This window comes from Oryctolagus cuniculus, chromosome 13 (genome assembly GCF_964237555.1).
Source record: "Oryctolagus cuniculus chromosome 13, mOryCun1.1, whole genome shotgun sequence".
Taxonomy (NCBI): domain Eukaryota; kingdom Metazoa; phylum Chordata; class Mammalia; order Lagomorpha; family Leporidae; genus Oryctolagus; species Oryctolagus cuniculus.
In genome coordinates, this window is record NC_091444.1 from 107,591,564 (window position 1) to 107,606,824 (window position 15,261).

General features: G+C 58.8%; 1 protein-coding gene across 8 annotated transcripts in view; it reads left to right on the top strand.

Annotated features, from left to right (window-relative positions):
* Positions 1–893: 893 nt before the first annotated feature.
* PARD3 (par-3 family cell polarity regulator) overlaps positions 894–15,261 on the top strand; it is a 507,188-nt gene continuing 492,820 nt past the window's right edge. For 6 of the 8 annotated variants that reach the window (XM_070056180.1, XM_070056187.1, XM_070056190.1 and 3 more), the window contains exon 1: positions 904–1,249. In XM_070056180.1, the coding sequence (XP_069912281.1) occupies positions 1,130–1,249 (120 nt within the window). In that variant the 5' untranslated portion in view covers positions 904–1,129. Of the gene's footprint in view, positions 1,250–2,376; positions 2,549–15,261 lie in introns of those variants that run through there. The other 2 variants (XM_070056191.1, XM_070056193.1) reach the window with 2 other exon arrangements.

Below are 15,261 nucleotides of genomic sequence, written 5' to 3' on the forward strand. Positions count from 1 at the left end.
AGCTCAGGAACGAGTTGCAAGCTTCTGGCTTCGCCCTGGCCCAGCCCCGGCTGTTGGGGGCTTTTGGGGAGTGAGCCAGTGGATGGAGGATCTCTCTCTCTCTCTCTCTCTCTCTCTCTCTCTCTCTCTCTCTCTCTCTTTTAAAAAATGATACACAGAGTTAGAGTGGGAGGCGGAGTGGGCCGGAAGGATGGTCGTCAGCTCTTCCAGTTCTGCCACAGCTCATAGAAAGCCTCGCTGCTCTCATCGAGGGCAGAAAATCCTGGGAAAAACGAATTTCCTGAGGCTTGGGGCACACTCTGGTCAACCAGCGGGGCTTGCCGCCGGCCATTCTGTAAGCACAAAGGCACCGGCTCAGGGCGCGGACCGGAAAGCGCTCCCCTTACTTTCCTCGGCTGCGCCCGCGCCCCCCGGGGCACCGGGGACCCCAGCTCCCAGGTCCGCGCGCGCCGAAGTTGTGCCTCCAGGGGCGCGGCTGGCAGACTACCCGGGAGCGAGGCCGGCCCACCAGAACCTTCTGCTGTCGGTTCCGGGCAGCGCGCGAGCCCCTCCCGCCGGGCCGGCACTGCGGTCCCCCGCGGCCGCGGCCCCGAGCCCTCCCGTCGGAGGATCGGGAGCCGAAGCCACAAAGAAAGGGGGCGTGGAGGGGCGTCCCCAGGGAGCGCGCGCGGGGCAAACGCGGCCCGCGGCGCACCGACCCCCTGGGGGCCTGGGCGGGCGGGCCAGCGCGCGGGGGTCCGGCCGGGCCGCGGAGCTCCCGGGCCCGCCGCGCGCCCCGCCCCGCGCCCGGGCCGCGCCCCCCGCTCATGTGCGCCGTGTTGTGCGCCGGGCCTGCCCCGCCCCCGGCCCTCCCCTCGCGGCCGTCCCCTCCCCGCGGCCCCGGAGCGCCCGCGCCACACAGCCCCGGGCCGCCGCCGCCGCCGCCGCGCGCGCCCAGACGCCGAACAGGTGGCCGGAGGCGGCCGCGGGCAGAGGCCAGCCGAGCGCGGCGAGGCCGGCGGCGGGAGGCGGGCGAGCGAGCGGCCCGGGCCCCCGGCACAGCGCGCCCTGCCCAGCTCCCGCCGCCCGGCGCGGGCTGCTCCGGCCGCGCGCAGCCAGGGCCCCGGCCGGGCCGCGGGGAGGGGGCGGCATGAAAGTGACCGTGTGCTTCGGGCGGACCCGGGTGGTCGTGCCGTGCGGGGACGGCCGCATGAAAGTTCTCAGCCTCGTGCAGCAGGCGGTCACCCGGTACCGCAAGGCCATCGCCAAGGTGAGGCCGGGGGCGCCGGGCGCGGGCGAGGGGGGCGCCGGGGAGTCGGGGGCAGCAGCAGGAGGAGGAGGAGAAGGAGGAGGAGAAGGAGGAGGAGGAGGAGGAGGGGGGGGAGGAGGGGAAGGCGCCGGGATCAACATGGCGCTTCCTGGAGAGGGAGGAGGGAGGCGGCGGAGGCGGGGAAAGGGACGCGCGGCGGCCCGGCCCGGGCCTCGCTGGCGCCCCCGCCCCGGCCTGCGGGCGGCCGGGAGTCCGCGCGGGCCTCGGGTCGGCCAGGCCGAGACCCTGGGGGCTCGGGCAAGCGGGGGGACCCTCGGGACGGGCGGGGCTCGTCCCGCGCGCCCAGGGCGCAGGCGGAGGCGGGCGGGACGCGCCCCCCGGCCCAGCTGCGGGCCAAGCAAATCCAGCCCCAGGCCTCGCCCCGCTCCCAGGCCCTGCGGGCCCAGGCCGGGAGTGGGAAGTTTCTGGTGCCAGTCGAGTGCAGCGGCCGCGAGCCCCGGCTCTCCTGGCCGGGCTCCGGACGCGGGAAGAACCGCAGCCGAGAGCCGCCCACTCCTCCTCCTCCTGCCGCCGGCTGCTGCTGCTCTGGCCGCGGGCCGGGCCGGGGGAGCCGCGGTGTTGGGGCGCCGTCGGGGACAGGGGTCTGCGGGGACAGGAGGCCCGCCGTGCGGGCTTCGGAGCAGTGCTGGGCCCTGGAGTCCGCCGCCGAGCCCTAAGTTGTCCGGCGAGGCCCGCCCGGGGCGCACGTGCTGGCCGGGTTCCCCCCGGGGGTCGCCCGTGCAGGTCGCTTTTGGGGCGGCCGAGGCGCGCCCTGGGTCCTCGCTGGTCTGCGGGTTCCCGCTGCGCCCAGGCCCCGGGCGGCCCCACGGGGTGTGCGCACCACGCAGCCTCGCGTTCTCTCGGAAGCGAAGAAGAAAAGTTTTTTTCTTTCTTTTGTTTTAGTATTGGTTGGAAAACACTGCCTGAGTTTGGCCTTTAAAGGTTCCCTGTGTGGATGGGAGCGGGTGACTTTCTGGGGCAGCGCTAGAACCTTCCTCCTGGCTGAAGGCTGGTTACTGAGAATCAGATAGAATCAGTGGGAATCGGGTGCCCCTGTGTCTTGCGGAGTGGACCAGCGAGAAACCTGCGTTCACAGTGCTGTCAGCCCCGCTTGTGAATGCGAGTTCACGACCCACGCCATCCACATGGGTGCCCTGCAGTCCGGGGGACTCAGGAAACCCACCCAAAAACGCAGCCCAAAGAGAGGGAAGCGCAGTGATGGGTGCCTGGCTCAGCACGGGTTCCGTTCACCTGCTCCAGGTCAGTCCTGTTTCCAAGGAGAGAGAGAAATGTCTCTTGTTGGGTTGGTGGAGTCCTCGAGCGGTGCACAGAAATTCTCAGGCATCTGCTAGGTCCCAGGCACTGCTCTGGGGGCTGCACAGGCCCAGGGCCCAGCCCTGACCGCCAGATGAGCGGTCAGATGTCCGGTGGGCTGAGGCCTCGGGGAGGGAGCTGGGTCTTGATTGTTAGCAGTGGCCTGAAAAGGAAGCCTCACCAAGAGATGGCCAACCGGGGAGAGGTAGGGCAGGGGCAGGGTCCCAGGTGATTCCGCCGTCACAGCTGAGTGGGTGACTCTTCAGACGCGCCTGGTGCTCTGAGAGTTTGGTGACGAGATCTAAGGCCCTTGTCCCTGGAGTGTTGTGAGAGGCTGGTTGTGCCTGGGCTCCACTTGCTGGCTGATGACTGCCATTGGTCCTTGGTCTTCTCCTGTCTGCATCCTGTGTGCAGGGACCGGAAGCCAGCCCTTCGGTTCTCTCACCTGGCTCCTGCCCCTGCTACTGGATGGAGCCCCCTGGCTGGGTGCTGATGGAGGAGGGGTGTTCCGGTTGCTAGGTGACGTGGCCGCCATGCTCTCCCATCTGCTGGGGCAGTGTAGGCAGACGGAGCAAAGGAGGAGAGATGCTAACTCGCCGAGGCGCTTTCCGCAGTGTGGGGGGCTGGTGTTTTGGGTTTCTGTTGGACCTGTGTTTGCTTCAGGCTGGTTCAGCGTCCCTGGACAGTGTGCGTCTGGACTTCCTATCAGAGACGCCTGCGATAAGCAGTGACGTGGAGGCTGACACTGAGTGACACGGAACTTTTCTTTCCTGTCGGATGAAACATTTTTTTCTGGTGGTTGTGACCACTGAAGAGTGAAAATGGCAGCTTGTGGCCAGCTCTGTTTGTCCCCAGCCAGACTCCTCTGGGGAGGGAGATGTGCTAGCGTTGAGTGCTTTCTCCCCGGGACCTGTGCGTGACCTGTGCGTGTGCCTGCAGCCCCACACCCAGTGACCTGGGACTGACACCACCTGCCGGGGTGGGAGTTGTGGGAGCCTTGCCCCTCGCAGAACCTTGTGCTCTGTGAAGCTCTCCGGGCCTGTGCCCAGAGCAGGCTGCAGACAGAAGGTGCAGCAGTGTTGGTGTTAGGGTTGGGAGCCCGGGGCACACCAGCGCTGGCCGTGGCCCGAGGCCGGCCTTGACTGGGGGCAGTATTTCCCAACTGGTGATGCCAGAGACCACAGCAAGCAGCTGGCCCTGTAAGTGCTGTGAAGTGGGAGGGAAGGGGTGACTCAGGCGTCCGCACGGGGCCTGTGTGGCTCTGTAGAGGGGGCCGGGCCGGGTCAGGGCCAGGCTTGAAGGGCGGGACTCTGGGCCTGAGACTGCAGAGCCTAGGGGTGTTTGCACTGAGCTGGGAGTAGTGCCCTAGGGGGTCACTCGGGCAGCTGCCCTTTGCTACAGCTGTGCTGAGCAGCCGCAAGCCAGGGCAGGAAGGGGCCCTTTGTCGAGGGAGCGGGGGCACCCGTGGCCTGGGCTCAGAGACCGCCGCGTATCTGTGCGTTTGCCCGTATGCCCTGGGCAAGCCTCGCTTGGCTCTCCCTGGAAAGACGTTGCTTCCTCACAGGGCCGTGGTAAGCAGGATGGGCTGGGACGCCGGCTGTGGAATTCTCCAGCACTTGGCCTGCCCGCAGAGCTGACCAGAGGAGAGCGCTTTGATAGCTAGCGTGTTTTATGTCCGCAGAAACTTTCCCAAGTGTCTCATTCTTCCTGCTCGGCCTTTTGTGTGTGTGTGTGTGTGTGTGTGTTTTTTTTCCCCTCTTAACAAAGACGGTGTGCCATCTAAGCAAAGCAGCTGAGAATGTTAATACCTGCTGCCCCGCCACCCATGGACAAGCCGTGCGTGAGCGTGTGTGAGGGGTGGGGAAGGCTCGGGCACAGCTTGGTTATCTGGGCTTCTGGACTTGGGGCTCCTGTGCTCCAGGTGTGTCCCTTTGGAATTCTTTAAAACAGTCTGTTGCTGTCACTGGAGGTAGAATGTCATGGATGGAAACTTACGGATAGAAGTGGTGCTTTCTCCCCCCCTTTGGGTGTTGGTGGGGAGGCGCTGTTATAGACTGAACTGCCACTGTTGACTTTTTTTAATGGAAGATCCTGTGTTGAGTGTGGAAGCATGTTGTCACGCAGTTGCAAGCCTATGGATACTTTTGGGAAAACACTTACATTGTTTCAGAAACTGAGAAGTAGCCAACAGAAAGAGATGTTGTTATTGTAACATTTTCACCTGCCCCCGAAGGGACAGAGGCACCAGCAGCTTTGAGGACTGGTGGCTTCCAAGCTGGGACTTGCCTTCTCTTGCTCAAGTGTCCCTGTGCAACTTTTCTCCGGAGGCCTCTGCAGGACCCCACTTGCCTCCTGGCCTCTCTCTCTCCCTGCAGACTGTCCACACCCCCGTTCCACGCGCTGGGACTTGCTCGTCGTCCCTGCCTCCACGCTGGCCTTGGCTGCTTGCTCAGCTCACACCAGCCCTGCTGCCAGAGGACTGGTTCAGTGTCCCCCTGCTGTGTGCATTCCCTGGGGACTGTGCGTTGCTCCGGTGCTGTCCCAGGTGCCTGTGCTCAGGTGTCCTCTGTGGAACGCACCTGCGCCTCTTTGCCCTCCCTGTGGAGTGCGTGGCCCTGCTTATATGGAGTAGATACAAGGGGTGGACAGACGCATTGCCCGTGTTCTCACGCACCGAGTGCGTTTCTGCTTAGGGGACTGGATTGGCGCTTGGTGGTTTTAAGTACTTTGAGGTCTGGTGTTTGGCACACGGCGGACACAGTTTGTAATGGAAACCAAGATCGAGTGAGATTGGAGTGCCTGGAGGATGCTCTCTGTGTCAGCTCTTTGGAAGGCTGCAGCCTGCGTCTCAGACGGAGCACAGGACAGTCCTGGGCTGGCATTTAAGGCCAGGTTCCAGGCGAGTGTCCAGGGCACTGTGGCGATGTGGCCCCAAGACACCTCCTCTTGGTCTGGTGCCTCTGACTGTGTCAGTTGGGATCCCTGGGCCGGTGCCAGGAGGACATGGGGATGTTCGGGGTCTGGGACGCACGGAGGGAGCCGACAGAAGGCCTCTGGATGAGTGGGTTGTGCAGGGGACGCTAGGCTCTGACCCGCAGCCTCCTGGAGGAGTTGGATGCCGGTTGGTGATGACGGGCGCTCAGCAGCTGATGAGAGCCCCGTGCGAGTGTTTCAGGGTAGAGAGAGAGATCTGGGACTGGGCCGGAGGCACTGCTCCCTGGGGCCCCTCGCCTGGCCACTCTGGGTCTTTCCTGGCTGGCCCCGTGGCTAGTGGCAGTGGAACCAGGGGGCCCACAGTTGTACCTATTGGTGACACTTCTCTGTTTTTCATGGAAAATAGAGAATCTTTATGAAAAGAAATGCAGCGTTCAGTGAATGAAGCAGAGAGGTGACTGATTTTGTCCTGGAGTCCTTTTGTCTTGTTGAAAGTCTGTGTGAAAATGACTGTCTGTCTTCAGCCTGTGTTGTCTTGTCAGGCGTGCCTTCTGAGGAGTGTGATTGTTTTTACCACCAAGTGTGATTTTACCACCAAGTGTGATTTTAGCTTGTTTTTTTGCCCCTCTGTCTGTTGGCATTGGTACTTCACAAATAACATTTTAAGCTCCACTTTCCAAATGACAAAGTGGGGCTGACGTTGTGATGGAGCGGCTAAAGCCCCGTGTGGGCACCAGTGCCAGTCCTGGCTGCTCACTTCAATCCAGCTCCCTGCTAATGCACCTGGGAAAGCAGTAGAAGATGGCCCAAGACCTTGGACCCCTGCACTCATGTGGGAGAACCAGCTAAAGCTCCTGGCTTTAGCCTGGCCCAGCCCCAGTCATTGTAGCTGTTTGGAGAGTGGACCACAGGATGGAAGATCTCTCTCTCTCCCTTTCTCTCTCTCTCTCTCTTTTTTTTTTTGTTTAAATATTTTATTTATTTATTCATAAGTCAAAGAATTATACAAAGAGAGGCAGAGAGAGAGAGAGGTCTTCCATCCAGTGGTTCACTCCCCAATTGGCCGCAAAGGCTGGAGCTGCGCCGATCCAAAGCCAGGAGCTTCTTCCAGGTCTCCCACGTGGGTGCAGGGGCCCAAAGACTTGGGCCATCTTCTACTGCTTTCCCAGGCCATAGCAGAGAGCTGGATTGGAAGAAGAGCATCCGGGACTCGAACCAGCTCCCACATGGGATGCTGGTGCTTCAGGCCAGGGTGTTAACCCGGTGTGCCACAGCGCTGGCCCCATCTCTAACTCTTTCAAACAAGTAAATCTTTTAAAAAAATACATTAAAACATGTTTTCTACACAAAACAACTTGTATGTGAATATTTGTAGCATCATCTTTTATATTTATTTGAAAGGCAGAGTGACAGGGAGGAAGGGAAGGAGAGAGAATATCTTCCGTCTGCTGGCTCACTCCACAAATGCCTGCGACAGCTGGGGCTGAGCCAGGCTGAAGCCAGGAGCCGGGAACTCAATCCGGGACTCCAGTGTGGGTGGCAGGGGCCCAAGTACTTGAGCCTTCACCTGCTGCCTGTGAGGGTGCACGTTGGAGCAGGGGTGAAACTTCATCCCAGGCTCTCTGATGTGGGACACGCTGAGCCCACTGCTCCAGTACCTGCCCTATAGTTAGCCGCGTTATTGAGAATGGCTAAAACTAGGCAGGTGTCCCAACAGCCAGCAAGTGTGTGAACAGAGCCTCATGCCAGTGCCTGTGCTGGCCACTGTTTGGCCATCAGGAACGCAGTACTGCTGAGCACGCGGCACGCGAGACCCTGGAGAAGCACCTGTTGGCGAGAGGCTGCCGTGCTATGAGAGCGAGCCGCGAGCGGGCAGATCCGTGGGGACGGTGGAGTCGTGTCTGCGCGGCCCTGGGGTGATGTGTTCGGAGTGATGAGATGGTTCTAAATTTAGACAGTGGTGACGGTTGCCCAACTCCGTGAATACGCTAAAGATCATTTCATTGTGCATTTTAAGTGGCTGAACTTTACAGTCTGTGACTGTAAGGATGAACAAGTCCCCATTCTGAGGCGTTTTATAGTTCTGAGAGTCCCATAAAACAGCGAGTGTGTGCGTGTGTGTGTGTGTGTGTGTGTGAAAACTGGTGCTTTGCAGGGAGCTTTCCCTACAATGTTGGGCTTCCGTGGGCCGCCCAGTCTGTGCCGTCGCTGTCCCTTCAGCTCCTGGGCCTTGCTGTCCCTTTGTGCTCACCTGTTCCCCCAGACAAGACACACACAACGGGAAGACTTTTCCAGCCGTTGGCGAGCTCTGGGACCTGCAGGTTCCCGTCTCTCAGGAGCTAGCGGGTGCTCTCCTTCTCATGCCTGGTCACGGGGCCCACGGGACCCTGAGGATGCAGGGCAGGTGGTGGCTTCTCAGAGGGGCCACTGGGGTGCAAAGCTGTTACTCCCCCCACCTGTCCTGGGAGAATGGTTTGCTTCCCTAACGTTGTAACGATGGGGCTCCCTCCCCCCGTCCCACCTGCGTAGGGGTGGTTAGGATGCCTTTGCTCAGGGTGTCCTTCAAAGTCTGTCATCTCAAGTAAGTGTCTTTCCAGGGAAATCATTGCTTGGAAAAGGCTGTGCGTTCTCTTTGCGATTTGTAGCCAAACGTATGACACTGTGCGATGCTCGGTGTGTGTCCTGCCTTGTATGCACGCATGTGCAGACAGCATATACACGCGTGTGCCAAGAGCATTCTTGGGTTTGCAGGGGTCGGTGTGTTCATGGTGGCGACCCTGAGTGGTTTCAGATTCTGCAGGTCGGAGTTCTTTCACACTAAGTGTTGGGTGTTCAGATACTGTCAGACTGCAAATCCTGGAGCGCAGATGTATTTTCCTAGTGGGTGCTTTTTATGTGATTTGTGCTGCGTATCTTTAGAAAACAAATATTATAGGGATTGCATTTTTGGAAAGGCTTCTTTGCGGTAGGTTACACCGAAAACCAGTGTTTTCTTCTGATACCTAAAAAACAAAACAAAACAGAACAACAACAACAACAAAAAAACAGCTTGCTGTATGTATCAACAACCTAAACGTGTGAACTAATCAAGATATGTTGTAGTGACAGATTAAAAACACACAGAGGGGGTGCTGTTTATGCATAGGTGGTTGGTCTGAAAATGGGCTTTTTGTTTATTTTATGTACGTGCTAAACATTGGCGAATCTTTGTTTTGGTTTTCTTTCCTACATCCAGTAGTAATCCAAGATTGAAGAATGAGCTGCTCCAAGCCCCCATTTTATTATGCCAGAGACGCGTGAGCTGTGTGGTTCCTACTTCTGGAGCCCTGTGTGAGCGGTGCAGCTTCCTGCCCGCGACTCCTCACTGCAGCTCGGGCAGGAGAGGGAGGTGTCTCTGCAGGACACGGTGCATTGTCACACAGGATATGACGAATCACTGAATCCATTAGTGGTCGATACAGGATGCGGGGCCTCACCACTCGGAGTTGGAAAAAACCTTTCAGCAAACCAGGTGGATCTCTGTGAAATTGCATTGCCGAGCTTGGAAGGCTGTGGCATTTCAGCATTTGTCCTACAGCAGAAAATGAAGTGTATGAAACCAGGAAGTCACAGCCCACCAGGGCTGCCAGCAAACCCCTGAGCTTTCTGTGGTGGGGTCACTTTTATTTGAAGATTTACTTATTTATTTTGGAAGAGTTACAGAGAGGGAGAGACAGAGATCTTCCATCTGCTGGTTCACTCCCTAAATGGCCACAACAGCCCAGGCTGGGCCAGGCTGAAGCCAGGAGCCAGAAGCTCCGTCTGGGTCTCCCACATGGGTGCAGGGGACTGAGGGCTTGGGCCATCTTCTGCTTTCCCAGGCACATCCGCAGGGACTTGAACTGGTGCCCACATGGGATACAGGCGTTGCAGGCAGCGGTTCAATCCGTTACGCCATAGCGCTGGCCCCAGTGAGGTCACTTTCATCTCTCATGTTTTAGGACCTGCTGCTTAACACAGAGATGGGTACAAAAACTCAATTAGCAAAAAGTAGAAAGTCTGTTTTTTAAAAAAATGTTTTAAAGGGTGACAGGAGTGGGGCGGAGAGAGAATTTTCCAACCGCTGGTTTGTGTCACAGTGGCTGGGGCTGGGCCGGGTCAAATCCAGGAGTGAGGAATTCCACCCGGTCTCCCATGTGCCTGAGCCGTCACCTGCTGCCTCCCAGGTGCTTTAGCGGGAAGCTGGAACCCAGTTCTCCAGCCTGGCGTGTTGGCGTCCTAATGCTTAATGCTAGGCTGCCTGCCTGCTTCTCCCAGTCTGAAACATAGGTCCAGACACATTTGGAATGGCTAGTTGACAAAGCCAACTTGGTTTTATTTGGCTTGTATCGTGTTGGTTTTCCAGGTGCCCTGATAAAGAAAGTGTCACTGTTTTCTTCTGAAAGCACCGTGGACATTCCAATGTGGGTGCTCACAGATCCGCTGCAAACAGAGACAGGTTCCAGGTCCACGAGGGCCCAGGTCGCCCTGGGCTCGGGGCTGCCTTTGTCCTCCTGTCTTACCTGTGAGCTTTCCTATCAGCCCTCGTGGCTTTCCAAAGTACCCGCAGCTGCTGGGCTGCACGGCTGGCTGGAGGAGCTTATGTAAGATGCACTTAGTGTATTTGGAATTTTGTAAGAGGCAGTAGTTACACTTTTTGTTTTTCTTTCTTTCTTTCTTTCTTTCTTTCTTTCTTTCTTTCTTTCTTTCTTTCTTTCTTTCTTTCTTTCTTCTTTCTTTCTTCTTTCTTTCTTCTTTCTTTCTTCTTTCTTTCTTCTTTCTTTCTTTCTTTCTTCTTTCTTTTCTTTTCTTTTCTTTTCTTTTCTTTTCTTTTCTTTTCTTTTCTTTTCTTTTCTTTTCTTTTCTTTTCTTTTTTCTTTTTTGACAGGCAGAGTGGACAGTGAGAGAGAGAGAGACAGAGAAAGGTCTTCCTTTTGCCATTGGTTCACCCTCCAATGGCCGCCACGGCTGCGCGCTGTGGCCGGCGCACTGCGCTGATCCGATGGCAGGAGCCAGGTGCTTCTCCTGGTCTCCCATGGGGTGCAGGGCCCAAGCACCTGGGCCATCCTCCACTGCACTCCCTGGCCACAGCAGAGAGCTGGCCTGGAAGAGGGGGCACCGGATTCTGTCCCCACTGGGACTAGAACCCGGTGTGCCGGCGCTGCAAGGCGGAGGATTAGCCTAGTGAGCCGCGGCGCCGGCCACACTTTTTGTTTTTCATCTTTGAAACACTGTGCGAGCTTGGAAGTGTAAACATAGTGGGCGTGTTTAGCATGCAGGCTTGTATAGACCTTTAGCACTTGTTCCCCGTGGTAGTTCTGAGAACACCTTGGCTCTGAACGAGACCGTCTGAGTCATAGGACCTGTGGGGAGGACGGCACGCGGCCCGTTCTTACAGAGGCCCGAGTCGCCCAGGTGGCCCTGACACTTCCTCGCTCTGCTCAGGGGCCGCTCGGTCAGCGGGAAGGGAACTGGACTCGTCGTGAGGGCTGACAGGGTGATGTAGCTGTGAATGCTTTGGTGTGGCCGAGGGTGCCCGTCCCCTAAAGGTGTCTTCCGGCTGTTGCATTGCAAAGTCGTGAGCGCAGGACGGCCTGGTTCGCTGTAGCACAGAACTGAAAGTTAGCCTTCTCCTGGGGCACTTTACGTCTCCTGTTAATTAAAATGCTTCGGCCTCCCTGTCCCGGGGGCATTTAGGGAAGCTGCAAGGTGGTGATGGCCCCTGCCCTGTGCAGTGTCCTCCGTGTGCTCTGATCCCGGCCAGTGCTCGTGTGTGGGGAGCAGCCCGGACTGGACTGAGTTACTGGAATTAAGACTTATTCTATGCATCTGCTCTCCCACAATATGGCGCTGGGAGAGAAGTAAACAGCTTCCGCACAGCTGCCTCCAGTTCAACCAATAAACTGTAGGACTTGCTCCTGATTGGAGAGCAGCGTACTCGGCGTGTGGGCAGCCGAGTTAGGATTGGCGGAGGAGGACTATAAAGGAGGAGAGAGACGGCATGCACCAGGAACATCTAAGGGGAACATCTAAGGGGAACATCTAGCTGAAGGAACACCTGTGCAGCCCCCGAGAGAACCGGCCGGCAGTGTGCCGCTCCCCTGCAGAAGTGGGGAATGTGGCCAGGGGGAACTGCCCTTCCACGGAGGTGGAAGGGATAGTAGCCAACCCGGGAAGAACCAGCAGCAAACCCGGGGAGGGCCGAGCAGACGAAAGAACAGCGCAGGGTCCTGTGTCGTTCCTCCACGAAGAGGGGGAGCGACACTCGTGTCCCTGCATCTGGAAGCCACGGCGACAAAACGCAGCAGAACAGGGCGTGGGAATTTATCCCTTCCTTCCCGACTTCTTTCTTGCTTTTCTGCTTTGCTGGAATACCCAGGCAGAGTAGGGAAGTCGCTGGGGGATCCGCCGGCCCGCTCGGCAGGACCGTGGTCTGGGGTGGAGGCATCCGTGGTGCTGCGTGGAGGCGTCCGTGGTGCTGCGTGGAGGCGTCCGTGGTGCTGCGTGGTTTTTCGCACCTCCGGGAGGGAAGCTGCTTCCCTGCAGACACGGTGGTGTCAGCCCCCACAGAGCGGCTTCTGCTGCCCTGAACACTGGGGATCCAGAGCTCTGATGCTGGCTCAGGGGCCTTCGTCCCCTGCCTGCCACTTTGGGGTTTGCTGAGAAAGTGCCTTGAACATGGCCTCTTCCTGCTCAGCATCCCAGTCCAGGTTTTTCTAGAAGGAGTTTCAGGGATAGGTGCGGAATGCCCGGGGACAGTGGTACCGCGGATGGTTGTGGCGATGCCGTGATTACCCAGGGTCAGGTGCACCTGGTGGCCCAGGGTGTCCGTCCCATGCAGTGGTGACCTTGACTTGGGCCCCAGGTCAGACTTCAGATAGCGTTGTTGCCATTTTTCCTGCCATCCCTCTGCAGGTACCTTGTTTACATGGGACTGGAAGTAGGGGCAAAGAGAACAGGATTGATGGTCTCATTACCAACACGGATGGCGCCAACCCTCACATGCTCCTACCATGGGGTCTGCAGGTGGAACTCATCTGGCCACTCCGTCTCCTTCCTGGAGGCCCCCACCCCAGGGGACGGGGACTGTGTCCTTTGGTGGCTTGACTGTGGAGGTGTTTAAAAAGGGTATTTTCAGAGTTGCAAATTTCAGTTCTCTGTAATAATATGAGAAAATATTGTCCTCATATATGCCATACATGCACAGTGAATTTTGAAGATCTGTAAGATTTGTTTATTTGAAAGAGAGTGAGAGTGAGAGAGAATTTCCAGCCACTGGTTCACTCCTCAAGTGGCAGCAATGGCCAGGGCTGAGCCAGGCCGAAGTCAGGAGGGGGCTCTATCTGGGTCTCCCATGTGGGTGCAGGGGCCCACGCACTTGAGCCAGCCGCTGCTGCGTTCCCAGGCACGTTAGCGGGCATCTGGGTTGGCGGTGGAGCAGCTGGGACTCAAACTGGACCGCAGACGGTTTGCTTAACCGGCCGTGCCACAGCGCCGCCCCCAATACTTTATTTTTGTCGTTATGTTTTCTTGTTCTGGGCGAGGGCAGACAAGTGCCCGCGCTGAACTTCTGAAGCCCACAAACCTAAGCAGTAGTTTGTGTTCGTGTCTCACAAGCTCAGAGATCTGACGGCTTTCCCAGGCTCTGGGCGGAAGGAACAGTGCTAATGACAGCTTAGCTTTATGTGCTGTCTTCTGAGAAGTTCAAAGCGCGGGTGCCGCTCGGGACTGCTTTCCGGGAGCGTCCAGAGTGGCAGGAGAGCCCCAGCACCCCGGCGTTCCTGCACCGACCAGGGGCATCGTCCATCGGGAAGCCCGCCCTGGTGGCCTCTCCCCGGGACCTCTCACTGCTGCATCTCCTGCCGCTGTCACCAGGTCTCCTGCCTTGCCGGCTGCAGCCTGGATGCTGTTGCCTTGGTCTCTGCATCTGTCTGTACTGAAGCCACAGCTCTACCATCCGCTCAGCCTCCGATGCCCCCTGTTGCTCCAGCACAGCCCCTCCCCGCCCCTCCCCAGGGCCGGGTGTCCCACCTGCAGCCTCTCCAGGGCAGCTCCAGGTGCCGCTGCTGGTGTCCACGCTGGGCCTCCCTGGCTGCGGCTTGGGCCCAGCCCAGATGTGCCCCCCCTCCCTGTCACCTGAGGAACAAAGAACACCGTGCAGAGGTGTCTTCTGTAAGTCACCCCGAGTGTTTCTGTGCCGGTCTGTTCACGTTCTGTTCCTTGTGAATGAACTCCAAGAGGGAGTCGGCTGACAACCTCGGGAAGGCTTCATTTCCGCCACGTCACCTCGTGACGATGCCCGGGTTCCTGGACTCCCGTGCTGGCGGGCTGGGTCACCAAGCTGATTATGGGTGGATGTGTGAGTTCCAGGCGCGGGATGACTTGTCCAGGACCAGATGAAAGGCTGCGGCGCAGCCCTGCGGGAAGGCAGGGCAGCTGGAGACAGAGGGCAGCCGTGACTCACGCTGCCGTCCATGAAGGAGCTCCTCCCCCTTGGCTCTGTGGCCAGCTCTCCTCTTACGTAAGGGAGGCCGGGTGGGTACTCAGGCGGGCATGTGCTGGCTCCATCTCCGTCCCCTGTGGAGTGCAGTCCGTGACGTCCTGACCGTGCAGAGCAGGTGCCCCGGGATAACCTAGCACACTTGGGAAAGGGTGGCTGCTGGCTGAGACCGGGTGTTTGGAAGATGGGTCCTTGGGAAGACCCCGGGGACCCTGTCATGTGTAGGGTGGCACAGGTCCCTACAGAGCACTCTTGCTGCATGCACACCTCGGCACAGGTGCATCCCCGGGAGGCCCCTGGGGACATGTTCAGTGCAGATGGCATGGAGAGAGAGGTCTGTCCGGCTCAGCCCAGGGCCGGTGGTCAATGGTGTGGGCACCTGAGAAGGTGCCGGAGTGGTCGCTGACTCAGGCCCTTGGTGTCCCCTCGCTCTCACCCCTGCTCCGGAAGACAGCAGAGCCCAGACCACGGCTTGGGCTTGGGCATGCTGACCTGCCTTTGGCCCTCGGGGCCGTCCAGCTCTGTGGGTGGCCTGTGTGGCCGCTGCCCCGAGCCTGTCACTTGGTGTGGTACAGTGATAATGCCTGTCTGGCCAGATTGAGCACGGCTCAGAGGAACGCCGGAGTCTTCTGTTGCCGGGAGGGGTTTAGGCTGTGGCTTCCGGGACTTCTTCCTGCAGATGGGATTGTGTTGTGTTTGTGGTCACAGCGTGCGTGTGTCCGTGCACCTGTGTGCGAGTCTGTGGGGTTCTTGGGACCGAGTTGGCCGTGAGGGGTCTGGATGTGCTTCACAAGCAGAAGCCGTCTCTGGGTGTCCTTCAGGACCTGGAGGTTCTGGCTTCTTTGACAGGGATGTGGTTCGCACACACTTGCACTGGGATTTGGTTTACTGGAGTATGGGGAAGACTGTTACCCTGAAACGTCACTGACTCAGCTGTAACTTGGGTTTTCTGGCTTTTTCAGTAGAATGGTCACTTCCCCGCTTCGCTGGGGCTCCTCCTGTGCTTCCAGCCCCTGCGGTGCCCGTGTCCTGGGTCGTGGGAGGGTCTGGCTGTGACAGGAGTGACTGTGGCAGGGCTGGGAGAGCCTGACCCAGGCACCTGCACTGAGGCTCCCTGCTCTCGCCTGGGGGACAGTGTTTGCACCGACTTTTCCCTCGTTCCTGTGCCTGCCGCCTCCAGGATCTCACTGATGGGTAAATTAGTGCC